At 43.5% G+C, this 27,630-nt stretch overlaps 2 protein-coding genes across 5 annotated transcripts in view; one reads left to right on the forward strand and one right to left on the reverse strand.

Annotated features, from left to right (window-relative positions):
- TUBD1 (tubulin delta 1) overlaps positions 1-19,048 on the reverse strand; it is a 122,218-nt gene extending 103,170 nt beyond the window's left edge. For 2 of the 3 annotated variants that reach the window (XR_011201659.1, XM_069226436.1), the window contains exon 1: positions 18,813-18,952. The gene's annotated coding sequence lies outside the window, so the exon portion shown is untranslated. Of the gene's footprint in view, positions 1-18,664 lie in introns of all 3 variants that reach the window. The other variant, XM_069226437.1, reaches the window with a different exon arrangement.
- Positions 19,049-19,152: 104 nt separating this feature from the next.
- Positions 19,153-27,630, forward strand: part of RPS6KB1 (ribosomal protein S6 kinase B1) — a 446,354-nt gene continuing 437,876 nt past the window's right edge. Inside the window, exon 1 of one of the 2 annotated variants that reach the window (XM_069226434.1) lies at positions 19,153-19,172. Coding sequence is in view for 1 of the 2 variants with exons in the window: in XM_069226435.1 (XP_069082536.1) it covers positions 19,935-20,072 (138 nt within the window). In the remaining variant the exon portion in view is untranslated. Of the gene's footprint in view, positions 19,173-19,768; positions 20,073-27,630 lie in introns of those variants that run through there. The other variant, XM_069226435.1, reaches the window with a different exon arrangement.

The following is a 27,630-nucleotide window of genomic DNA, read 5'->3' on the forward strand; positions in this document are numbered from 1 at the left end:
AATGTTTTAAAAGCGATTTCACCCAAATGCTACATAAAAATTGCACTTCATCCTGCTCTTGTGCTGGCTCTTATTACTGTACGTGACAGGTGTTATGCCCCAATTTAATTGTACTCAATTTACTCACCTTGGAATGATAGAGGCTGAAATAGCATTGCTGGGAGTCAAATGTATGACTAACAGAGGCGTGCCCATCTCACTAGGGGGGAAATAACTCACAAAACAGCCATGCTGCTAAATGTAAGGAATAGAAAGTTGCATTTTTTTGTCACAGTTGTATTAAAATATTATATTTCCAACTCTTGAAGTACACTTCTAAAGGGCTGCACTAGTCCCTTATTTGTTCTCAATTCTATTTGTGTGTTTAACTACTGTTGAGAAAAAGGAGGTCTGCGTGAATACAATTCAGATTTACTAATTTCATTGTCACTTGTCAGGGTGGTGCTTGTTGTGTAGAATGGCTTAAATGTGAAAATGCATCACTCATTGATTTTTTTTCCAATAAAAGCAAGACTGTGCTTAGTTCATAGCTTAAGCACGTTACTAATTAGATTTTGTTTGTTTTGTTGATGTTTGATCATTTAGAGCTGTGAGTCTTGCAACATTGTTATGATTTTTTGAGACATGGCTGCAATTTGGTGGGTGTCCATTCTCTGGTGGTTGATAAGTCTTTAAGGTGGTGTCTGGGTGGGTGCTTATCAGAAACACACAGTGAACAGCAAAGTGTATGTATGTATGTGTGTTTGAATAGCGTAGTCAAAAGGCAGCAGAATCTTGGCAGCAGAACTAGACTGTTACTGCACCGTCATACAGTGTTCTTTAAGAACAAGTTACTTACCTGCTGTAACAATCCTGCTGGTGGCTACTCTATCTACCTGCTGACTCCCCACCTACAGAATAAGCCTAGGCCACAGACTGAATAAGGAAATTTCGTAGCTGACTTTACCTGTTTGGTAGTGTCTTTCGATCAACGCCGGAAGTGGAGTGAGGTGACATCACCGAAGTCAAACAGCACCCACCTTGGCTCATCAACGCCAGTTTCCATCCATGTTTTCCCAGCCTTTGAGGCGAAAGGATACAGTGATGGAAAACAGAGTAATGTAGATCCAAAATATATACATATTTGGAATCTAATTATCTTTCACTGTAACTGTCTATCAAACGGGGAAGGGGTTAGTGAAGAATCTGCAGCAATATTGGGTCTCCACTAGAACGATCATACAACTCAGCAATGTTTTTTTTCTTGAGAGTGAGGTTTGTGTCCAGGGTGAATGAAAAATGTCCTCCTAATGTAAAAGAAAGTTTCAGTTCTTTTAAGGACACTGTGCTTTATTCAGTGAGCATCATTGGTAGAAATGTGGTCTTTATGTAGCAGTCATTTGAACCCTGTCCAAGTAGGGACCGTCTAGTTAGGGTAAGGGAGTTACACACCCAAGATAACCTCTGCTCACCCCCTTGGTAGTTTGGCCAGAGCAGTCTGGCTTATCCCAGGGACAATGTGTAATGTATTTGTACACACGCAGAGTAACACAGTGAAAACACCACAAAGGTACTTCACACCAGTTTAGAAAAATAGCCAATATTTATCCGAGTAAAAAAAGACCAAAATGACAAAAATCCAAGATATACAAGTAAAGACACGAATTTTCAAAGATCAAATGTAGTATAGCTCTTAGAAACACAATAGCTCCAACTGGGGCTATCCAAACGGCTTGACGGAGTCGCTTCCAACAGTCCGGCGCCACCCGCGAGGTGGCAGGTGAAGTCTTTGATGTTTCAGAGACATCTTAACAGGAGGCAAGCTCAGTCCAAGGCATTGTAGAACCTTTGAAAGCTGGATGTAGAAAGCCAAGTCCAGTTCTTTCACTCCCAGGACAGAAACAGCAAGCAGCAGGCCAGCACAACAAAGCAACAGGCAGACAGGCAGTCCCTCCAACAGCATCCAGCTCTTTTTTCTGATAGAATTTCTTCAGTCTAGAAGTATTCTAACTACATGGCATCAGAGGTCCAGTACTTATACCCATTTCTGCCTTTGAAGTAGGCAAACTTCAAAGAGAAGTCTTTGAACTGCCAAAGACCCTGTCTTTCCTCGCCCTGGCCCCACACACACTCCAGGGAGTTGGAGACTGCTTTGTGTGAGGACAGGCACAGCCCTGTTTAGGTCAAGTGTCAGCTCCTCCTACCACTCTAAGTCAGGAAGACCCCTCAGCCTGGTGATGGGCTATCAGGATATGCAGGGCACGTCTCAGATCCCTTTGTGTGACTGTCTAGAGTGAATGCACAAACAGACCAATTGTCATCCTGACCCAGACATGTATTCAGCAGACAGGCAGAGGCACAGAATGGTTAAGCAAGAAAACACCCACTTTCTATAGGTGGTGGTGTTTTCAAACTCACAGTTCAAAAACCAATGCATTTTTAAATTGTGAGTTCAGAGACCCCAAACTCCAGATCTCTATCTGCTCCCAATGGGAAATTACACTTAAGATATATTTCAGGGCAATCCCGTGTTACTCTACAGGAGAGACAGGCCTTGCAATGGTGAAAAAATAATTTAGCAGTATTTCACTATCAGGACACAAAAATAGTCCCAATCACGAAGAAGGCATCAATTAAAATATCGATCCCTCTTGTGTAGACCAAAGAATGGACATTAAAAAGCTAGTGGACACACATTTTGGTGGTGTTCCATAATTTAAGCCAACACCATAATATTCCTTGCTGTATATTTGACTCTGTGCCTGTTACCTAATCATATTGGTTTCTTAAGTTGATTATCCTGACTATTCTGTCCCCTTCTGACAATACTAGTTATAGAGTATTTTGTTGTTTACTTTCAGTTAAGCAGTGTCTCTATTACCCTCATTTCCCATACCCTACTTTTTTTTTTTTTTAGATAGGAAGCCACTGTCTGAATTATAGGATGTGTGGAGCAGGAGACTTTCAAGAACAGTTGTGTATCGTTGGTGAACTTTACTGCTATTATCAGTGGTAGCGCCCCATTGGGCTCTACGTAATGTAAAGGCTAAAAATGATTGGTAGCAAGATGGAAACCTTGGGGGACTTTACAGTTGATAAAGAGCTGTATATTTGACTCTGTGCCTGTTACCTAATCATATTGGTTTCTTAAGTTGATTATCCTGACTATTCTGTCCCCTTCTGACAATACTAGTTATAGAGTATTTTGTTGTTTACTTTCAGTTAAGCAGTGTCTCTATTACCCTCATTTCCCATACCCTACTTTTTTTTTTTTTTTTTTTTTTAGATAGGAAGCCACTGTCTGAATTATAGGATGTGTGGAGCAGGAGACTTTCAAGAACAGTTGTGTATCGTTGGTGAACTTTACTGCTATTATCAGTGGTAGCGCCCCATTGGGCTCTACGTAATGTAAAGGCTAAAAATGATTGGTAGCAAGATGGAAACCTTGGGGGACTTTACAGTTGATAAAGAGCTTCTAGGGCCTGGAGGAACACAAGTAGATGACTTGGTGTTGGCTGGATAGGCAGGAGGATAACCAGTGAAAGAGATTGTCAATGATTTACCATTCAAGATTTCAGTGTGAGCATAGTCAATGGTGTTAAAGGCAGCAGAGAGGTTAGGCAATATAAAGAGGCTGGGGTGATCTTCATCCATAGTTAGGAAGGCACCTTCTATGATTTATACTATAGCTGTCTACATGCCGCAACATGATCAGATGCCATATTAGTAGTCGTGCAGGTGATGACTGGCATTATTGTTATGCTGGGGTTAAGGGTAGGCTGCTTTCTCGATGATCTTGCTGATGACACATGGAAGGGACACATGGTTTGGCCCGGCTCAGAAACAAAGTGCACAGGCCTTTAGTGAGACTGAAAGCCCACAGGACCTTAAAGTACCTTAAGGTTGCAAGCATGTTGGGGAGTGCAGAGGGGTCAGGTCCCCCCAACTCTCCCCTCATATGACCCTGAGGTCTCGCACGGAGAAGCGACAGCTTCTGGGCAGATGATTCTGTAGCTGGAACAATGGAACTAGACAGCCTAAATACAGTGTAGTGGTAACCTAGAGACAGCCAAAGTGGTTAAGGGGCAGTCTTGTTCCCTTGCTGGGTCCCCACCTGTTTGTCAGCACATTCTGTTAGGTGAAACGGACATACAACCCCCAACTGCAAGAACTGCCCATGGCCGACCAGGAGGCCCACCGAGCAAGTGGGCTGAGGAATGCAACTACAGCCTACAGTGATACTGACCTCAGACTAGTGAGCGCTGGTGAAGCCGATAGACCCCGTGCAGTGGTAGTTCTTGTTGCCTGTGACTGAGGGTTAGGGGATGTCTTTGGGTGTCCCTCTCAATGTGTTAAGTGGAGGGTGCTTCTCTCCGACTTGGAACAAACTTTAAAGTGCACAGCCCACTCCATCAAATGGAGTTGGGCTACCCCTATATGGGGCCAGGCCTAGATTGTTGGAGGTGGAGAGCTTGCAATTGTGTAAGTCCTACTCCCTGCCGGGGCGCAGGCTCCGTTACCGAATGCTGTGGGGTATGTGATTTGGTCCCACTGCTGGGTTCAATTGGCCCACTGATGACACTGTATCTGTGGACAATGATATGGCTCAGGCTCCTGGCAGACAACTCAGGGAGAAACCGACTTACTCCTCACAGGCACAAACAGATAGCTACACTTACAGCCCCAGTGGTGGTGGCATCTTAAAATGTTGGTGAACCAGCCCAGGCTCACCAATGCTCTAACTCCTAAGAGACTGGCGCTATCCTGCAGGCTAGACAAGCTTCCAGGGCAGCGCTGGAGACAAAGATTGCCGAAGTAGGGGGAAAAAAAACAAAACACTTCTTCAACAAGACCCCTACATTGTGGTTAAAGGGGTCTCGGAGGTGGAGGGATGCACAGTGGAAATGAAAGATACCGTGCATGAGCTCAAGTGCTGCAACTCACAACGTTGACAGAAACTCTGGAGGAACACGGAGAGGATGCCAAAAACAAGGCAGAGAGGAGTCACCTCTGATTTATTGCTTTCCAAGCAGGTGTAGAAAGCCCATATCCAGAGAAATTCCTCAGGACTGTGACACAGCCCCTCTGTGTCCAATGATCACCAAGATGCGGAACTTAACTATAGGGATGCGGGAGATAGAGAAAGAGAGCTATATATATATATATATATATATATATATATATATATATATATATATATATACATACACACATATACACACACAACACTGCCTTTTCAATCTAGCACCATTATGGTCTTCCTGGACTATATGCGCCAGGTGCAGAAGAAAAGGAATTCCTCAGATATGATCAAACAGAAAGTAAGAGCTATGAATCTTCAGTACATTCTTATATCCTCACCTTTTTAACCAATTCCCTGGATACAAGTTTAGAGAATGGGCAACCAAACAGACAATAATCAAATGCAACCCATCTCTGCCACAAGTATCACCCAGGAAAATAGTAGAAGAGGACCCAACACTTGCAGAGGTAAGCTGAAGAGGCAGAAGAGAGCATGTATGTGGTGAGGCCCATCCGAAGGCTCACCAGAGTCCTCAGAACAGAAAACAGACATCCGGGAGTCGATGATAGCAATGAGATGAGTTCAGCACAAACATTCCTGAAGCCTCCTAGACCCCTGGCAAATGAAACACTGGTTATGAGGATAGCATGAATAAGCCCAGTCCCAATGGTTTAATAGTCGTCAAGGAGAGTTGTGACTCACTAATACTGTTCTGCCAGCAACACTGTATCATGATTGCAACAGGTCTAAACAGGAAGTGTCTTTAAGGCTAATATTAATTGTTCCATGGGCAATATTAGGACAACAGATGCTTCTAGGGTGAAGTATGCGGTGGGGTACAGTGTTAGGGTGGAGAAAGGGTAGTGCTAGGCCAGTTGGTCATTGGTTTTACTAAGTATGGTTCCAAATGCAGTGGTTCTACATGGTGCTGCACTGTGTTACATATTATTTGCACTTGCTCAGCATAGTGTAAGCCCTCATTATTCATTGTGATTCAAGTCCTGTCAGCTCAGATTACCTCACTCTCACTCCAATTTCTCAAGCTCCGAAGAATGATCTTACCATGATGTCAGGGAATGTGAATGGGTTTAACAATCGCATCAAAAGGGGAGCTGTTTTTAGATTCAGGAAGCACAAACGGCATTGCTATTTCAGGAAACCCACTGCCTGGGTTCCAGATGCCCTTTCCTTGGTAGATCTGGGTATGGTAGGATATTTCCTGTGTGACATATCAATGTGTCCAGAGGGGGAGCGGTCCTGCTACATAAGAACTTTCCTCATCTCATGCATCACCTCTGACACACAGGAGAGATATGTGATCTTGGGGGAGTGTTTAGAAGGAAACAATACAACTTGCTTAGTGTTTATGTCCCTCTGCTGCTTTCTAGGCCCACCTTTGAGGTGCTTAAGAGTTACTTAATACCACCTTAGATCCCACAAAGCACTGTGCTAGGTCCAGGGCAACCGGGCCAGGCAGGGCCACCCCACTGGCTGTGTGGGTAACCTCTCTTGGGCTATGTGATGACTGGAGATTATGGGATTCCCACAATGCAGAGTACACCCACACTTTTGCTGCACACATGATTATATCTTGTATTGAGTTGCTCATCTCAGAAACTGACATATTGTCTACAAAAGCCACACAAATTCTGCCCCATGACAATTCTGATCATTCCCCAGTTACTGGCTAGCTCAGGGTTCAGAAGAGGGGTGTTGTCCAATGTAGTGACTTAATGCAAGGCGCCAGAGGGACAAGCAGTGTAGACAGTTCTTAATGTAGGCACAGGAAGCTTGCTTGGATGTCAGTTAAGGTAAGGTGGACTCTATTAGCACGCTTTGGGAAGCAGGGAAGGCCACTATACTTTCTAAAAGCAAAGGAGAGGGAGAAATCCCAACTGATCATAACGTCAGAAACTAACATCCTAGCACTTGTACACAAGAGTAGTGGGGATCTGGAGGAAGAGGTCCGACACCCAACAGAGGATGGCATGGCTTCCTTGAGGTAAATCTGTGTTGAAAAAGACAGGGTATGCTGGACAGCCTCAATCAGACAGGTCTATGGATGGGTGGACAAGTCTATGAAATATTACACTGGTTGGCAAAAAGTGATATTGTATCCAAGTTGATCTCTAACCTGCTTGATTTAAATGATGAGCGGGTGTATAAAGCAGTCGGAATTTCCTCTTCCTTTGCTGATATTATCAGATCCTGTATGTGGGCTGTAAGTGCTTATTGTAGGCCTCCCCTTGCTACTCAGCACACTTGGCAGGGATGTGTTGCACCAACTTATTAGCCTAAGGGAGATTTAAGGTGGGGGGAGGGCTGAAAGAGATGAAACTCTGGAATATGGGCGAGATCATGTTCTCCTTAAAAGTTACCAGAAATGTCAACCCCCCACCCCTTACCTGCAACTGCAGTGTAGAATTAATTCATGGAGAAAGGCTGTCCTCCTCCTGAACGTGACCTGGCCACAACTGTGGTCATCCACAAGTCAGGACACCCACCTGACTAATACATCTCCTTCTGCCCTAGTCCTAGCAAACAGGTTCTTATGGAAGATAATTCTTGGTACATCCAGACCAGTGTGGCTGTGTCTCCCATCGCAGATCCTAGCACTGCATCCGTAGGGTACATACTGCCCTAGAGAGGCTTCACCAGCTCAGGGGGCCTAGCGGTCTTATGCCGATCATCTTTGGAAATGCTTTTGTATCTCTCCATTAGGGGATTCCTGAGCATGGGGTTTGGGCCCCAGTTCACAGCATATGCTCAGGCACTTTGCAATTATCTCCAAGTAAAGGTGAAGGTAAATGGAGTTGTTTCACCCCCATTCCTGATTTGTAGAGGAACCAGACATAGATGCCCATTGTTCCTCCTCCTGTTTGCCCCAGCAATAGAACCAACAGCAGTCTGGGTCAGATGTAAAGCTCAGGTGTGGGGTTTCAAATGAGGTGACAACAAGAAAGACTGCACTGCATTATACGTGGAAGTTATAATACTATTTTTGACCCACTGCCAGGTTGCAGTCCCTTGACTGATCCAGATGCTTGACCTTTATGGTGAAGCATCTGGACTTAGAGTCAACTAGTCCAAGTCCCTCCTTGTCCTGCATACTAAGGGTAGGAAAGTTACAGGCTGGCAATCCTGCCTTCCAATAGGTCTGCTTAGTTATCAATATCAAGATGTACACATCACCTTGGAAACTAGCCCCTTGTGGAAGCTCAGTCCTACCACACTGCTGACCAAAACAGAAGGTGATCTCACAGGGTGGGCTAAGCTACCACTTAACATCCTTGGCAGAATGGCTCTGCCTTGTTTCCTTTATATCCTGCAAAATATTGCACTCAATCACACAGGGGTGGATTAAAGACCTGTTGGCCAGGACGCAGTCGTATATGTGGGCAAGTCAAACCTTGCATACTCAGTCTGATAAATGTACACAAACCACCTATGGCAGAGGGACAGGCATGGCTGGCTTATGCTTGCATTCCTGGTTATTTAAACGTATGGTATTGAACGACTGGTTGAATGGGAGTGGCAAGAGCCTACATTCTCATCTGAAGTTTCCTTCGTTGGTTGCAATAGTATAACGAGGGTGCTGTACGGTAGTCCCATCAGTCAATCACTCCCCAGCTCAACCAGAGTGTTTTTCATAAGTAGGTGGTCAGCTTTACAGTGGGTCAAAAGCTCATGATGGAGACTGTCCAGTGGGAGGAAAGATGGCTCAGACATCCATTACCCAGTTCGAAGACTGAGAGATGGCACCTCACTGGGAATACGAAGTTGGGTGATGTGTGGCAATGTTCACAAATGAAGTCATCTCAGGTTCTCCAGACAGACATTGAACTCTACAAATGCCAATGTTATAAATATCTGCAGCTTTGAGACGCATTGGCAGACTATCATGATACTCTGTCTAATGTATCAGAATGCAGCCCACACAAGGCAAAAATTTTAATGGCCCCCCTAGGGGAAAGGAAGAATAGCACATATTTATAGATCCCTATTCATTAAGGTCTCATACCTCCTCCTAGAATTAAAAAAGAGATGGGAGGCGTGGATGGGTCAGTTGGATGAAAGCCAGTGGAGGGAGGCAAAAATGGCTCCACATGAACTTGGAATCTCAGTGCGGCTCCGGCCTATTCAGCTCAAATACATTTTACAAATGAACTTCCCTCATCTACATGCTTTTGCTGTCTGGCTAGTGATTGTGATTTCTTCCACATGGTCTGTGGTGTCCGGCCATAGCAAAATATTGGTTAGTAATTCTAAACATCCTATCTGGAGCACTGGGGAGACCAACACACCCTTCACCAAGATTTGCTTTCCTGGGTACTCTAAATGACGTGGGGGAGAGTCCAGGGGCTCATGCTTTGGACAACATTAGTACCATGATTGACAAAACGGACATTACAAGACATTGGAACTCTCCAGATCACCTCCTCCATTTGTTGCATGTCAATAAAAGGTGCGCAAAAAAAGAGAGGAGCCCATATACAAAACTGGGGGAGAGGAGGGGGCAAAAAGGCAGGATTACTATGGTTTAGTGAGCAAATTCTGAAATGGGTGATGACGTTTTTATTGAATTACTTTCAATATACAGGGAGTGCAGAATTATTAGGCAAATGAGTATTTTGACCACATCATCCTCTTTATGCATGTTGTCTTACTCCAAGCTGTATAGGCTCGAAAGCCTACTACCAATTAAGCATATTAGGTGATGTGCATCTCTGTAATGAGAAGGGGTGTGGTCTAATGACATCAACACCCTATATCAGGTGTGCATAATTATTAGGCAACTTCCTTTCCTTTGGCAAAATGGGTCAAAAGAAGGACTTGACAGGCTCAGAAAAGTCAAAAATAGTGAGATATCTTGCAGAGGGATGCAGCACTCTTAAAATTGCAAAGCTTCTGAAGCGTGATCATCGAACAATCAAGCGTTTCATTCAAAATAGTCAACAGGGTCGCAAGAAGCATGTGGAAAAACCAAGGCGCAAAATAACTGCCCATGAACTGAGAAAAGTCAAGCGTGCAGCTGCCACGATGCCACTTGCCACCAGTTTGGCCATATTTCAGAGCTGCAACATCACTGGAGTGCCCAAAAGCACAAGGTGTGCAATACTCAGAGACATGGCCAAGGTAAGAAAGGCTGAAAGACGACCACCACTGAACAAGACACACAAGCTGAAACGTCAAGACTGGGCCAAGAAATATCTCAAGACTGATTTTTCTAAGCTTTTATGGACTGATGAAATGAGAGTGAGTCTTGATGGGCCAGATGGATGGGCCCGTGGCTGGATTGGTAAAGGGCAGAGAGCTCCAGTCCGACTCAGACGCCAGCAAGGTGGAGGTGGAGTACTGGTTTGGGCTGGTATCATCAAAGATGAGCTTGTGGGGCCTTTTCGGGTTGAGGATGGAGTCAAGCTCAACTCCCAGTCCTACTGCCAGTTCCTGGAAGACACCTTCTTCAAGCAGTGGTACAGGAAGAAGTCTGCATCCTTCAATAAAAACATGGTTTTCATGCAGGACAATGCTCCATCACACGCGTCCAAGTACTCCACAGCGTGGCTGGCAAGAAAGGGTATAAAAGAAGGAAATCTAATGACATGGCCTCCTTGTTCACCTGATCTGAACCCCATTGAGAACCTGTGGTCCATCATCAAATGTGAGATTTACAAGGAGGGAAAACAGTACACCTCTCTGAACAGTGTCTGGGAGGCTGTGGTTGCTGCTGCACGCAATGTTGATGGTGAACAGATCAAAACACTGACAGAATCCATGGATGGCAGGCTTTTGAGTGTCCTTGCAAAGAAAGGTGGCTATATTGGTCACTGATTTGTTTTTGTTTTGTTTTTGAATGTCAGAAATGTATATTTGTGAATGTTGAGATGTTATATTGGTTTCACTGGTAATAATAAATAATTGAAATGGGTATATATTTTTTTTTGTTAAGTTGCCTAATAATTATGCACAGTAATAGTCACCTGCACACACAGATATCCCCCTAACATAGCTAAAACTAAAAACAAACTAAAAACTACTTCCAAAAATATTCAGCTTTGATATTAATGAGTTTTTTGGGTTCATTGAGAACATGGTTGTTGTTCAATAATAAAATTAATCCTCAAAAATACAACTTGCCTAATAATTCTGCACTCCCTGTAGTGATTGATTGTACTGTATTTATTGTTGTATTACTAATGAAAAGAAATTGGTTATAAGAAACAAATGTATTTACATTTTGTTTCCACCCACCACAGTATACAATATGGGGCAATGGCTAAGCCCACTTTATCCATTGTCGTTGTTCAATTTGCATGACTGCAGTAAGCCTGTGCACATTGTTTACATCTGCCTAAAAATAGTTTTTCTCTTCTTAGATACTTGAAAGTATATTTTTCATTGTTTCTTTTATATTAACTTTAAGTGCTCACTGATTCTTTTGACTTCTTTTTGAATGCACAGTTAGACAGTGATGTATTGATTTAAAAATGTATGTTATAAAGTGTTTAATAACACTGTTATATTGCAGCTGCCTAGGATTTGAGGATTTGGTGGTGACTTCTTCTCTACTTCATAAATAATATCAATAATAATAAAATGCATGGCATAACTGGAAGGCTCCTTATTAAGAAAATGTCACTGGTTATTTAAAAATAAAAAAAAAATAAATAAAAAAAACACAGCTTGTCAAGGCCACACCTACTAGCTTTGACAAAGCTTGTTTTAATTGTTGTAAGTGTTGTCAGCCAAGACTGCCACGCTAATAGCTTAGCTCTACACACTGACAGCTAGGGGGACTTGCTCCCATTTAGGGCCTTGTCCCGGGTGATAGGCCCACCCACTCAGGTGTGGTACCATTATTTAGCAGGAGACATGTGAGGATGCTTGGTGATGGGGGTTTTGTGGATTCCTGCAGATTTCAGAACTTTCCCTCACAGAAAAAAGTGTGTGTTTAGCCAAAGTTCTATGTCTGAAGGGCATTCTATTTAACACAACCTAGTGGGATCCACGCAAGTCACACCACATTGGATTTGGCTGGGTGTCTAGGTTTCAGAAATGCCCAGAACTTGTAAGATTATCTTGGTGTCTGCTGATCAAGAGTTCGTATAACGTGGCCATTCACCATGACAAATTGAGAAAATCGGATATACCCCTCTCTCTGCTGGCCCATACGTCAATTCTATGCCCAACAGAATCCAAATTTCATCTCGCTGGCTATGAGGATGCTCTATGCCTGGGACACAGAAAGCCTATTGGGGCTTTAGAGGTCCCAGTCCCTATCACATTTTTTAAAAAAATATTCATGGAATCTAGTTCGCTTTCTGCTCCCTCTGGGGACAGACTGGTGGGGGAGGGGTGTAAATTCCCCAACTGCATAGGGGCTTTAGTGATGGGGCCAAGGTCTGATGTGGGTCAGCCCACACCTCCTTTTGTTTTTTAAGCATGTGTGGTTGAGGTGGATCTTGTGCCTCACCTAGTGGAGGCATGCTGAGGCCAACCCCAACCGACACCCAGGAGGGGAAAAAAATTATGTTGAGGCTTAAGGGGTCGGGTTACACCCAATTCTTCCCGCAGGGGCTACTGCCACACCATATTCCCCCCCTCCCCAAAACATTTTTTGCCCCGGTGTCTGTTGGACTTTTTGCCCCCTCCTTGGTTACAGACTGGCAGTAACCCCTCACCTTTCCATCGCCCTCCACTACTGGACTCATTATACAGGGGGCACAACTTGATGCAGGGGTGAAGGCAGAAAGACAGCAGGTGCAGATATGGGGTGGGGACATAAGCATGACATGACCCAATGCTTAGGTCGACTGCTTCCGACCGTATGTTTTTTCTAAATTGCAATTTCTGTGCTGTCAAGGGGACATTTTTGCTTCCTGGAAGGAGATGGGAGTTTAGTAAGACTGCTGGGCCCACTATGAGTTAGGGAACAGCTTGATGCCGGGGGAGGAGGGGGCACGGAAGGCAAAAAGACAGCAGGTGCAGATACAGGGTGGCATGGTGCAATGCTTGTGCAGGCTGCTCCACCACCAAGTTTCTCATATTGCATTTTTTTCTGGGGGAGTTGCCAACCGGGTTGCAGATTGGGAATGAACCTCTTGATTTCACCCTGGGGATAGAAAGGCTTCGGTGGGGTTTTGGGTGGAGAGAGACTGATGCTAGACCACGTCATCCACACTGATTTGTTTTAAAAATATTTTCTCCAGTGTTTATTGTGGGCTTTCTGCTCTCATGGATGGGTAGCAGAACGAGGTAAACCCACCACTCTGCTTCATAGGGAGAAGAGAGATTACTGGTCTTGTTTTGGGTGAGGAAACAGCTTGATACCTAAATGGGATGCCCCACCATTATTTAATCTTCTCTGGTGTCGGTTGGGCTCTCTGCCTAGTCAGGGGGTCAGATTGGGAGAAAATTCCTTAACCTGGCTCATCGGGGGCAGGAAGACTGTTAGTGATGCTATTGGTTGGGACCATGGTCCGATGATGCTAGGCTGCACCACCACCACCCTCCTTTTTTAAAATAAATGAACCCCTATTGTTCAGTGGGCTTTCTTTACCCTGGGACGCGATTGGGGGTAAATCCCCTCAAAAGCCTCCATACAGGGGCAGAAAGACTTCATTTTGTCAGTGGGGGGGCACTTGCTCATGCCTGGCTGGACAAGTGCTCGGGTGGATCCTTGCTTTGTGACTGCTCTGATGGATAAATCAACAAGCAGGGTTCTACTTGAGAAAGGTACCAATGGAAAGCAGTCCCCTTTCCAGTGGTACCTCTCCCACTGGGATTAGTGCTCTCGGCTCATATATGCTCCTGAGCACCAAACAAAATAAAACCAGTTGGCATCTGGTTTCACTTTAAATCATTGATATCAGCATGCTGTGCGCCACAGTGATTGCAAAAAATAGTACTGGGACACAAAGGAAGTTTTTCACTCGCATTCCCAACATTTATTAAAAAAAGGAAAGAAAGTTCACTCATGTTTCCACCAGAAGAATTTTCTTTGACTATCCAGTCATGTCAATTGCACTACAAAGCTATGTGCTTGATATAAACGGTTTGTTAAGCCCACTGTATAGGTTAAAAACGGACTCAAAAGCTAGCCCTTGAGCCTAAATTACAGAAACATTTAAATCTTCAGTTACTTGATGTGCAGCTGCATACTTTCCTGCTTCCCTTGTATTATCTGACTACTCCTGGTTGATTTAAATTAGAGCTAGAACACAACTGTCCCAAATAAACATTTAATAGAGGGAGCAACTCTTGTGGAGTCAAAGTAAGCCTATCTGCAGACATCTCGGGATTATATGCACAGTAAGAACTTGTATAAGCTCACTTTAAAATAAACCAAGGAGCTCCATGCAAAATCCAAGGCATAGGTTCAGAACCTTATTGTTTTTTTCACAATCTTTTATTTTTTGTAAGGTAGCTAAAGAGGGTTTCTTTGGGTAGTACTAAAGTTTTATCGGTGCAGACAACTCCCAACCACTGTGTTATGCTTTAAAACTGGACGTTGTGTTTCTCCTGCCATTGCATTTAACATAACAATGACTACCAGGAAAGACATATGTGACTCCTATACTTTGTAACAGTCAATGTAGTATGTAACATTTCATGTACAATAATTTACACACTTGTATGGTTTGTTGTTTTTGTATAGCATAGGGAGCTGGGTTCTGGTTGCAGTACCCTAACACACACACCCTTTCTGCCTGGTTTTAAGATGCAACTTGGACTGAAGTACACTGGGCTCTTGCTAACCAGGTCCCCAGTGCCAGTGTCCCTTTCCTAAAACAAAGACACCTGGTCACTTGATCCCCAAGTGACCATGTCCTTCAGCCCCTAGTAAATGGTACCCATGGTACCTGGGGCATGGGTACAGAAGAGGACCCCCTCAGAGCTGCAGCACAACTTGTGCCGTTCTGAAGGCTCCAGCATCAACCTTATGCAGACTGCCATTGCAGGCTGCGTGACAAGGTGCTTCTAAAATAGAAAACACAACATGGCACACAGCCTGTGTGTCATGTCCCCTAAACACTGCCTGCACTCCTATATGTAAGGCACCCCTCTAGAAGGCCTTTCAGCCCTAAGGCAGGGTGCATTATATTACATGTGAGGTCATATCTGGAAAAGCAGATATGCCCCTGTAATGTCTTTGTCAATTCTCAGACATAGTAAGTGTACAGGGAAGCCATTTAAAATGCATTTGCTGGACATTGGTCACTACGAGTTTCCCAGCTACATGACAGCATCTCTGGACCCTGGGATGTTTAGTATCAAACATCTCAGAATAATAAACCCTCACTGACCCCAGAGATGGGTTTATTAAAAAATGCACATAGAGGGCACCTTAGGGGTGCCCCCTGAAAACGTAACAACTTCTAGTGAACTGACTGACTGGTCCTGACCAGTTCAGCCACCAAAGGCATGTTTCTGGCCTCCCATTGTGAGAGCCACAACGCTTGAGGGCCTGAGACAAAAGCCTGCACTGGGCAGAAGTGTTACCTCCTCTCCCTGGCAGGACGAACATTCCAGAACGGGGAGCTTCAAAGGTCTTGCCGCCTTTGTAATGCAACCCAGGTCTCTCCAGATGGTGGAGATGACCAACACCACTGTCCTGACCCCAATTTTGGCAGCAGCACAGGCAGGCAAATTAGTTAAATTAGAAGGAATGTCCACTTCATGCCAGTCCTACTCCTAAGGTGGAAAAGCCAAGGTGGACACTACTTTTTAAATTCCTCCATCTTGTATGGAAGGAATTAGGCCATCAGGGTTAGGGTTATGCCAGTTTCCCCATCAGAAGTACTCATAAAAAGTGTGTAGTCACCCTAAAGGTAAGTAGCCCATTGGCTACCACCAGGCACTCCCTGTAACGCCCCTACATTCAGTATTTAGGTGGCACCCCTGTGCCCTAGAGCTCAGATTCCTGATGACCTTAGAAGAGCCAGACACTACAGTGTAGCACCAGCAGAAAAGACTGCAGACACCAACTGACTTGCCCCTAGCCCTACCGGCCTCTCTGCAGCCCTCAACGATTCTGCATCAAAAGACACCAGTTCTGCAGCCCAGCGACCTACAGAGCCCTGGGAGGCCTATCTGCCTTCGACAAAGACCAAGATCTCCCATGGACAGCGGACCGGTCCAGAAGAAACCAATTTTAAAGAAAAACTCTGCCCTGAGGAACCGGGAAACCGCACCCACCCCTGCACCCGGCCCGAGACAAAGTGGCCCACCGGTCCTCTGAGGGTTCCCCAGCAATTCTGAGCCCAAGTCCGCCGTGGGTTGCCCCCTGCAGGACTCTGCTTCAAAGTCTGGAGCCTCAATCTGAAGACTCCCCCTGACCGCGACTGTCCAGTAAGCTGTTTTTCAACATCAAAGTACACCCCTGCATCCGGAGCCCCTGGACCTTGGGGAGCTGGACCGACTGTGTCCCCAAGTCCTTCAACATCCGAACTTACATGGGCAGCTGTTGGGTTTCTTCATTCAGCCTCCTAGTCCGAGCCTGCAGCCTTTTTTTTTCCCAAAACTGACCTCCTCAACTGACTTGCGCTGGGCGCCAGACACCGTGTTGGCACTCTACACCAGACCGCCCATGTGCCGCTGAGGGTTTAGGTTTGGTGCTGCCTTGTGGCCCCTCCGGCGTTTCCCTCACCCCCAGGAGATCAACCCCCGTCACTGCTTTACTCACCAGTAAGCAGTGCTTCTTTGATTCCCCCCGCCAATCTCCAAGGGTTAACATTGGGTGCCTGACGCTATGTTGGCACTCTGCAGCCAGCCGCCCCTGTGCCACTGAGGGTGTAAGTTTAGTGCTGCCTTTAGCCTCCCCCTTGTACTTACCTCAACCCCTGGAGATCAACCCCTGACACTGCTTTACTCACCAGTGAGCAGCCTATCTTCGTTCACCCCAGTTTCCAAAGGGCACACGATCCTGAATTTTGCCTCAGCATCTGGCCGCCCCTGTGCCACCGCAGGTGCACTTTTGATGCTGATTTGAACCTTGCCTGGTGTTTACCTAAAACCTGGAGACTGGATTTGTAAGTCGGCTACTTAGCTGCAAAACTGTATTCTTATTTTCCTCACGTAGGTTAACATTGAAGACTCTGAAAATAGCACTGTGTTGATTTTTGAAAACTGAAAATTATTTTTAAGTTAAGAACTGCTTACCTTATAACAAAGTTCTTTGGTTTAAAGCATGTACAAAAGCAAATGTTATTTATCTAATTTGATCTCAGATTTATTCTTTGAGTGTGCCTCACTTATTGCCTCTTTGAGTACAACAAATGCTTAACACGACTCATTGATAAGCTTAACTGCTCGTCCACACGACCACAAATAGAGAATTAGGACTATCTATTTCTGCCTCTGCAAACGCTTGGGGATCTACTGGACTCTCTGCCCAGTGTACTTCGTTTTAGTGCACTATATAGAGAGCCAGCTTCCTACATGTAGCACGTATGTGATGTAAAACGCTGTGGCAACCAACGAAGGTCTATAAAAAAAATTAAGTTACAAAATAAAAATAATGAGTACTATTGAAATCATTAATTATATAGTTACTCAAAGATAAATCCGACATTCTTAAACCTTGTGCACATCTCTTACCCAGGGCTTATTTTGAGTCGTGGTTGCCAGTGGAGGGCACCAGCATTTATTTTTCTGCATCAGGCTATTACTGCGAGCAAAAGACACGTTTGAGAAATAGGCAGCAAAGAAAGAGTGAAAAGGGTCACAAAAGGATAAAGCAGAAAGCTGCAAGAGTGAGCTGAAGGGGTGGGGAGTGGCTGCAAGAATGAGTTGAAGAGGTGGGAAGTGGCTGTAAGAGTGAGCCGAAGAGGCAGGGAATGGCTGTAAATGGATTAAAGTGGTCCAAAATGGCTTTAGGGTTACGCTGCCTCAGTATTCTGTGCTCGCACAATTGACTGCTACAGCCACGTGTTCCAAAGGAGAACTTTGGGCACTAGCTCGTTTGTATTTACTAATTACCCACTGTTCTTATCTACAGGGACTGAACAAAGTCAAAAACCTGCCTCCAAATGATAGTTTCTCTTACGCATTTGTGATACACTGTGTCCCTTGTTTGCTATGCCACCTAGGTATTAGGTTACTGATAGACTTACTGTCTGGGAGCCAGTACTCAGAAAGAGGGTTGATGGTTCTTTAAATCAGGCCTTTCCTGTGGGCCCAGCAGGAAGTGAAAACACCACCTACACTTCAGAACACAAAGAAGACAACGTGCAGGTGTTTTTCAACGTACACTGCCATACGCCAAACAATCTTTTACATCCTTTATCGCAGCATTCCAGACACCAGCTCAGACATACAGAGCAACAGGGACATGCAGGACAGACACACGTCAACATTCTAAGTCAGGAAAGTGGGAGATTTAAAAAAATAATCAGTGGAATGCATTTCCCCAATTGACTTCTATTTAAGGACAGGCAATTTCAGCAAGAGGCAGACAAAATAAAGTCATTTTTTGCTTCAAAAATCGTGAGTCTCCCGTCTGAATCGGGTCAATTGGCGTACATGGAATATTACAGGCTTCTTGTCACATAAAATCGCTTTTAAATGCAGTCTATGATTTTTTACCGCCCGCGATTTCTACATTCGGATTTCTGTACGCATACCATATTAAAAATGAAACTCCGAATTCCAGAACGCTACCTGATACGGGTGTGACACATGGCCAGTGGGCACTTTGTAGTTGAGCCTCTGATGGGTGAACCTTCGTGATAAGACTAGCAAGGACGGCAAAACACTAATTTAAGTTATTTCTTTGCCGCTAAAAAGTAGATTCGCGCAGCCATTATACCTCCTCCGCGGTTCCTGTTCGACTTTCCAGTCTGTGTCTGTCTTCCAACTAAACCGTCGAAGCAGGCTGAGCGAAAAACGGATACACAGAAAGGGAGTCACAAACTGGTAAAGCTTATTCTACAACTCAGAAACGGATACAAGTTGTCAGGCAACGTCGCCACTAAAGACACAAAAAAGGGACTTCTTACTTAGCAACAGTTCCGAGATACCCCTTGTGATAGAAACTCCCAGTGTTCCAAATAAAGTCCAACGGCCTTCCACGTCAACGTGGTTTCGCCTGAATATGACCATTTAGACAATACATCCGAATCCGTCCAACGCAGCGGCCATCTCGTAATAGCGATGCTTCCACTTCATTGTAGGTAAAATAATGAGAAAATATAAGTAATACAAACTGGAGTAGCACCATGCAAATATGTTTTACAAATCGCCAAACGATCATCAATCTAAGTAAATATACTGAAAGACCCAAGACTGATTTAGAACAATTTTTGTTGATTTCTTCTTGGTTCTCTCACCGCATCCTGTGTAAGTTGCGTTGTAGTGCAAGAAAATGATCGCCCACGCCTTCGCCCTTGCTGTAAGCATTAAGAAACCACCTGTGCAGTTCTGTATTATTCGGTCTTCTGATGTGAGATCAGTGGATACTGGCACCCACACTACACTACCTTACTGATATTATCAGTGCTGGAAAAGGACAGGTGATAATACTAAAAATACAGCTAAACCAAGAAACTGACTGGCTTGTGACTGTAGTTTTCGTCATAACAAGGGCTTAAAGAAGCACCGCAACTATTTTAAGCTGGTATGTTTTCAGTGTTCACGTTACCTGTAGTTTCGTTGACATTTTATTTATACTCTAATTGAGTCTCGAGAGAACTTAGGGCACCTTTCACTTTTCCCCGTTTGCAGCTTTGCCGCGTGCGCACGTCCGCATTGACTGGCTGTGTTTAGTGCGCAGGACCAGAGCTTGCGGTGCGCCTTCAGCGGCTGTTCTGCGCTTGCTCCGTGCCCATACCTGTCTGTGGACGGCGAGAGAGAAGGCTCGTACTTCCGCGGTACGGGTGCAGTTCAGCTGAGGCCTCTGCAGCCGGTTAATGGCGACTGTGTGTTAGAGCCCATGAGGCGGGCACACGCAGCAGTGGCGGCTCCCGGGGACGGGGCCAGCGGCCTGCGCAGGTCAGAGGCCATGGCTGGCGTGTTCGACATCGACCTGGACCAGCCCGATGAGGCCGGCTCCGAGGAGGAGGAGGAAGGGGTAAGGATCCGTGCAACTCCAGTGGGGACAGAGGGTTGAACTCAGTTGGCAGGGCTTAGGCAGGGTGACGAGCACAGACCTCTGTGCATAGGTAGGTCTACGGAGAGGAGTGAGTTGTTGAGGAGTAAGCCGAAGTCTGGATTTGGAGACCAATATCCACATAAAGAGTAGCCCCATAATGTAGGAGTTACATGTTAGGTTTACCAAAAGTGCACCACGAGTATGAGATTGGTGCTTAAAAGAAAGGAAAACGAGTTAAGCTCTATAGGCGCCCCGCCAATATGTCAAAAACGTAATATACATATTCATGGATCCTCAGATATGCGAATGAAGCCTTGCTTTATTTTGTTGAGCCGTAAGACCACATGGCATCAGGTCGACGGTGCTTCATGGTGACGGCAAGGCTCAGTACTGCGAAAGTACGTAATTTATAAACTTCAAGTGTGAATACATAATCTTTGGATCCACTGACTTGTTTGGTCTGTCTCCCAAAAGCCATTTGCTGACGGTCCAATTTGAGACTTCCTGCATATCCCCTGGTAGCTATAATTTGCTATAAATGGGAATAGGGCAACAAGGCCCAAACCAGGCAAGCGGAGAAAATCTTGGGCTCCCCATCAGCCTATGTCAACTAGCTTTTTTTTTTTTTTGAGGCTTTGCAATAATTTGTTAACGTGTCAGTAGTGAAGTAAGACTGCTGTGCACACAATGTAAATTAAGCATGGCATGCCATGGTTTGCTACTGTAGTGAGACACAAACTTGGCATAATATTGAGTTATTCCCAGATATGTTCTTTATTCTCAGGCCCAGGAGTCAACCCTATTGCCTTCAATAAATCCTGTTTAGGAGTGATTTTATGTCCCGAGATCACATGATCTAGATACTCCACTTCACTCAATCCAAATTTGCACTTTTCTTTGTCAAGAATGAAATGTGGTTTCTAAGATCACAAACAACCTCTTCAATTCTTCGTCATGTTTGTTAATCGTGTAGACTAGTGTTGCCTTGAAAGTAATGCAAGCGCTTTTCCTTCTTGAACAAACCTCACACCAACCTTTTGAAGCCTAGGAGCTGCGATAGCTAATCTAAATGTTAAGGCTTTTAAGACAGAATGTTCCATCAGAAGTTATGAATCCTGTGATGTTTGTTGCTGCAGTTGAATTTGGCGGTATGATGATTTTTAAGTCTAACCAGCTGAATACTGACAGTCCTTAAAGAATGGTCAAAATCTTGTTTACATTTGAGTGCAGCTATCTGTTATATGTATATTTTTGGTTATTGTGCGTATGTTGACACAAAACACAGTTTGTCCACCCCCCCTTCAATCTGACTATTGGTGAGTCATTCCGTCCTCTGTGCTTGTTCTATTATGTAATCTTGCATTTTCTTTATCATCTTTCACTTCTTGTTTTACGGTTACAACAAAAGATCACATTTTGTGCGGCACTAGTACATACCCAGGGTTCATTTTTATGTTGAGTGTGCATCGGTTTGACCTGTTGTAAGTATTGTGGACTTTTAACCACGCCCATAACGTAATCCTTAAACTTAGATGGAAACTTAAATAATCTGTCAGTACGTGTGCGTACACACTCGGACCTGATAACACTGTTACTGCCACAACATTCTTCTGTGTCAGTAGTGGGACAAGCCTGCACATCTGCCTGCACATTTGACCCACAATCCGTTGCCTGACTGATCAGCAAATGAACAAAGAACACTGCATTAGAATCATTGTCAAATCCTTTTCTTAAATACACAAGCTTAAAAAAATCTCAGCTTGAGCATTGGTGATGGGAACAACACTGTTCTTGTTCCACCACCCTTTACCCTCCAATAAAATAGAATTTTTAGAAACTTGAAGTACCTTAGAAGGAGGAGAAAACTTTGATTCCCCCTTAACAACTTTTTTTTGTTTTTTAATCAGAACCCAATTATGAATAGAAATATTGTTGTCCTTAACTTTGTGTCTTGTATCATAATCTCTTTTCTGTAACAATTGTTTCAAACATACTCTGTCCCGTAAATCATCTATATTTACTTCTGAATTTTCACATTTGTCACCCAACGTGTCAACCATCCAAGTAGGCCTTAGTTTAGATCTAGACTATCTGCCCCTGAGCAGACGAAAAGGAGATACTCCCGTGGTAGAATGAGGAGTATTAAGGTATGCCCACACCTTATCTTTAAGGAAAGTCTTTACATCATGATTGGCAGCCAAAGCAGTGTATCCCTTCTTTCAAGATGCGATTAGCTCTTTCCACTAACCCATTGGAAGCTGGACTATACAAGGCAACACACGAATGCTTGATATCAAATTTCTCCATTAGCATGTCCACTTTCTTGGACACAAAGTGTACCCCATTGTCCGTAATTATATTTGAGGGTGCATCCTCCAATGCGAAAAGATTGGATAAAAATGAAACAACCGTCTCCGCATCAACACTTTCCACAAACAAATAGTATATCCACTTTGAATAGTAATCAATGGCTACAATTAAGAATTTAATGTTCTTCGGTAATAAATGAAAAGGTCCCGAAAAACCTATGGCAATACTTTACCAACCCTTACTAGAGAAAGGTACGGTGCACAAGGGTTTAGTATTACTTTTCCAATGTTTGTCGGACACAACACAAGATGGACAATTATTAATATAATCTGACACATGTTTGTCCAAATTTGGCCACCAGAACTTTGTTTTCAACCTTCTGCAAGTTGCAGAAATACCCAGAAGACCTTCATGTCCCACTTTCACCAATGTGTCTGAGATCTTGCAGAAGGAATGCAAACTGAACCCCTCATACAAATCCCATTCTCACAGGACAATTCTGAGGCCAACTGATAAGTCCCCAATTCCCTGTCATATTTTTTTGTTTTGTTAGGCCACCCATGTTTGATGTAGTTTAATACTTGAGATAGGATCTCATCCTTTGACATTGCTGATTGCCAATCTCGTTCAGTGAAAATGCCCTCTGAAGCCGTTACAACATCTAATACACCTACTACACGTTCAGTGTCATCTTTCTCACTCATGCTTTGAGAATAGGGAAGTGGCATGCGTCCAGATTGCCTTTCTCGTTTGTTTTTCCCACCCGGAACATACTTCACTTCCAAATTATATTCTTGCAATTTCGAAAGTAAGCGAACCAGTCTAGCCAATGCTTTACCTAATTCATTTCCACTCATGAAGGACACAAGCGGATCCGTATATATGATACAAAATGTGCCCCACACATAAGTCTTAAATTTTTGAATTGCCCAAACACATGCAATGGCCTCCCTCTCTATAGTTGGATTCAGCCATAGATAGGGCTCTAGAGGCAGAAGCTACAGTGTGTTCCTCTCCATCAACCCATTGTCCAAAAACAGCACCAAGACCCTTCAAACTGGCATCCTCAGTAATAAAGGATTGCACACCAGGCATATAAGGTCTTAAGGCTGAAGCAGACAACACTACTTGTTTGACAGAATCAAATGCTTTAACCGCTTGCTCATCCCAGACAAATTTGGTGCCTTTCTTAAGTAATAATCTTAGAGGTTGAACTATTAAAGCATAGCTATTCATAAACCTAGAATAATACTCACAAAGGCCTAGAAAAGAACGTAACTCATCCTTATTGGAAGGTGATGGTGCATCTTTGATTGCTTCCAAATTGCTCTGTTTAGGTTGGATATCATCCGCAGAGATAGAATGACCCAAATACTCCACATTATCAACTAAAAACGTACATTTGTCTTCTTTGATAGTCATGCCCACCTCCTGAAGAATAGAGAAAACCTTGTTCAGCAGTTCTTTGTGCTGTTCTATGTCCTTGGTGTGTACTAAGATGTCATCCTGAAATGCACAAACACTGCTTAGATGGCCGAACAATGAGTCCATCATTTTTTTAAAAACACTGGCCGCAGATGCCAGACCAAACGGCATTCTCAGAAACTTAAAAGCTCTATAGGGAGTAACAAAGGTGGTAAGATCTTGAGAAGCTTCACTAAGGCAAATCTGATGGTAGGCAGAGTGTAAATAAATAGTAGAAAAGATCTTCAAATTTTCCAGACACGAAATGAGTTCCTGAATGTGGGGAAGCGGATGACAGTCAACTATAATATTTTTATTAAGAGATATAAGATCCACACATAGGCGAAGAGTGCCATTTTTTTTTCTTTGTCAAAACAATAGGTGAAACCCATCCCGATGAATCAGTGGTGATGATAATTCTGTCTTCCACCAATTTATCGAGTAGATCCTTCAACTGCCCCCTGACCGAAATGGGAACTGGTCTCACTTTGTGTAGGACAGGAATGGCCCCCTCCTTAAGCTTGATGTGATGCTCGAAACCTTTAACTGAGCCAATACAGTCAGCAAACATACAAGAAAACTCATTATGGAAAAATTCCTTAAAATCACCAGTGATGATAGTAGAGGCACGCAAGGTGGCCAAGTGCTCATCCACATCTACTGTCTTTATAACATGGACAGTCAATTTAGGTCCATTGTGCAGTTAGATTGGACACTACAGACATTGAAAAATGGTTGCGTCCCATGGGATTCTGTCCAAAGACCTGTTTGCTGCGTGCAATTTGACGCAACACATAATAGCTAAGAAAGAAGCTACTTATATTATGCTAAGCATCAAAATATTAGAAAATTGCCTTTCACTGTGGTTTAAATTATATTTGCAGTCTAGCTAATTCATGGGGTTATCAATCTGCCCGTTTCAATACTCCAGTTCACATCCTACTTAAACACATTCATGTAGGCTGATATGAAAGGCTGGGAGATAGTTACATTCATTAGGTGTGGGAGCTATCCTTCTTGTAGAAATGTTTGAATGGCATCAAAGAGGTCTTTCTTAGCGGCAGCTAATGTGAGACTTCTGTGAGCCATTGATTGGTTTGCAATCAGCTGTCCTTACATGTAGTTTGTAACGCTTCTGCAGTGAATTTGCCCTGTTATTTGAAGAGAACTCCTATCCCCTTGATTTGACCAGCATTCCAGGTGCTCTCAAATGGAAGTTATGTACATCTTCACAGCAAGAGCTGTTGTGGAATGCGAGCTGGCATTGCCTTCGTAGTTTCGGTCTCCCAAATTGTCACTTGAAGATGTAAAATCTTTTTTTTTTTCCCCCTTTTTTTTTTTTCCCCCCTTTTTTTTTTTTTCCCCCTACGCAGCAGACATTTGGCCTCATTGCTACTAGTAATGTAAATTTTGACAAGCTGAGCAGACTAAAACTCTTGTTTCAGAAACATGTAGCACTGAAATCTGCCCGCGAGACCTACGTGCTTCAAGTAGCAAGGTTGTATGCGGACATACAGTCCATTTTAAATACAAACTTTCCAATACACTTTGGTAAACTTGTGGGGCACCTATTTGATGCATCCAATACTGCTGGGATTGTACACTTCTTTAAGCTGTTGGTTCTGGGTTTGTCAGCACCTTTTCATCTGTATTTGGCATAATACCTTCAGGCATACATTCAATATTTTTGGGTGTATTCATGGGATTCCTAATTACTTTGGCTTTAATTGGTGGCATTTTGCTATTGCTATTTTTTATTTGCAGCGGCTGCCCCATCTAAACAAGGAGAACTGATGGCACTTCCCTCTAGTGCAAATATGTTGCAGCCCTCAAAAAATCATAGAAATATTACTAGACCTGTAGCTTGAATAATCTAACCAACCTGAATGTAATGTACTTGACCCGGAAACAGGTCTTAAATTGTGTGATCCCAGGCAAACATTGTATTTTACAGTCACCTTTTTTTCATTCTCATTTATAAGTACACCATCAAATATGTGAGTTCAGCATTTCTGCTGTAAAAGAAAAATCCTCTTTTGTTTGATTAAATACACTAAACCAGTGGTTCTCAACCTGTGGTCCGGGGACCCATGGGGGTCCGCGAAGCCTCCTCAGGGGGTCCGCGAATGCTCAGAAAATTAAATAATATTAACAGTTTAGGTCCCCCAATGACTCATTGGGGGGTCCCTGGATTCCAGTAATGATTCAGTGGGGGTCCCCGGGTTCTAGTAATGATACAATGGGGGTTCACGGAAGTCAGAAAGTTGGGAACCACTGCACTAAACATTTGCTCCATGTATAATAAATCTAGCCTACATATAGGGTACACATCATCCATGCAGACTTGCCTTTTCGTTTACTAATAGCTTTGCAATCACGGTAGGAGTGTTTCTCAGTTTATGTTTAAACACTCACTTTTAATGAATATATTACTAAAGCACGATGTGGTAGTGTACTGTCATTTACAGGCAGAAAATTTCCAAGAAATGTCCAAAAACCATCCCACTAACTTGCAGCTTTTCTGATAAAACTATATAGTATAGTATATCACAATAATCTGTGAAAATTGGGTTTCAGAAAGCTTTTATCATTTGAACATCACCAAGTATAGAGTTCTGACTTTTTTTTCCATTCTATTAAAATATTTTTTCATCACACAGAAATAAAAAAAATGGTCTTTCACAGTTACTGAAATATATTTTGAAATGTTTGTAAAGTTGAGTTAGTTATATAAATGTTGTGTGTTAGGAAAAACCTGATCCCAAAAGCCTTTCAATCATTACTTTCAGACAGTTCACTTTAAAAAATCCTGGAACTCTGCAGTGACAAGGAAAAGTATTTGCATTGCAAGAAGACTGACTTTTGACCGCTGTCTCTGAACACTGAACAAACATGTCAAGAATAAGATTTAAAGGCATCTTAATTGCTAATTCAGTTTTTGACTGAATGGATCATCTGTTCTTTGTCCATGAGTAGATTCTAAAAATAGCTCGACCTCATAAAATAAAACTCGCTAGTGGTCGAGTAGATTTTTCGAGCCCTGTGTTGTGAATTCATAGTGTAGTATTTCCCAGCACCACTCCTTGAGGAACTGGAGTGCAACTGGTCTTTGTCGTTTAGATCGGTCCTGGACTCTGTGCAGCCCATGTTTTGTTGCCTTTGGTGCCTTTTCGAATGTGCACTACAACTGTGTCTTTCTACGCGGGGCTTACTTTCACTGGAGGCTAATCTGTTGTTATGCTATTAATTGTATTTGACCAATGACTTTGTGTTTCACCACTGCGCATATTAGTTGCTCAATGTTCACCAGTAGCACATTACATTCTGTATTCAGTTTAGCTGCCTATTGGCTTTAACATGGCATTAGACATTACATTCTGTATTCAGTTTAGCTGCCTATTGGCTTTAGCATGGCATTAGACATTACATTTGGTATGTAGGTCAGCTGCCTATTGGCTTTAACATGGCATTATACATTACATTCTGTATTTAGGCCTATTGGCTTTAACGTGGAGTTAGACATTACAGTTGAGACATTGCAGATGAGCTGTGTTTTTCCAAGCTGTGTTTTTCCACATGGTAGACCAAGCTGTGTTTTTCAAATTGAATTCACACCAAACCCTAGCTGATAAGAGAGCGTAGATTTTGTGTTTACCTCTCAATCCAGTCTGGGAACGAGTGAAGTTTGGAGACTTGGCCACTCTCCAGGTTTATTCACTTCCCACACTGAGCCAGCATTTTTGCTTTTAACGGTGGCCCTGGG

Source organism: Pleurodeles waltl, chromosome 3_1, assembly GCF_031143425.1.
Source record: "Pleurodeles waltl isolate 20211129_DDA chromosome 3_1, aPleWal1.hap1.20221129, whole genome shotgun sequence".
NCBI lineage: Eukaryota > Metazoa > Chordata > Amphibia > Caudata > Salamandridae > Pleurodeles > Pleurodeles waltl.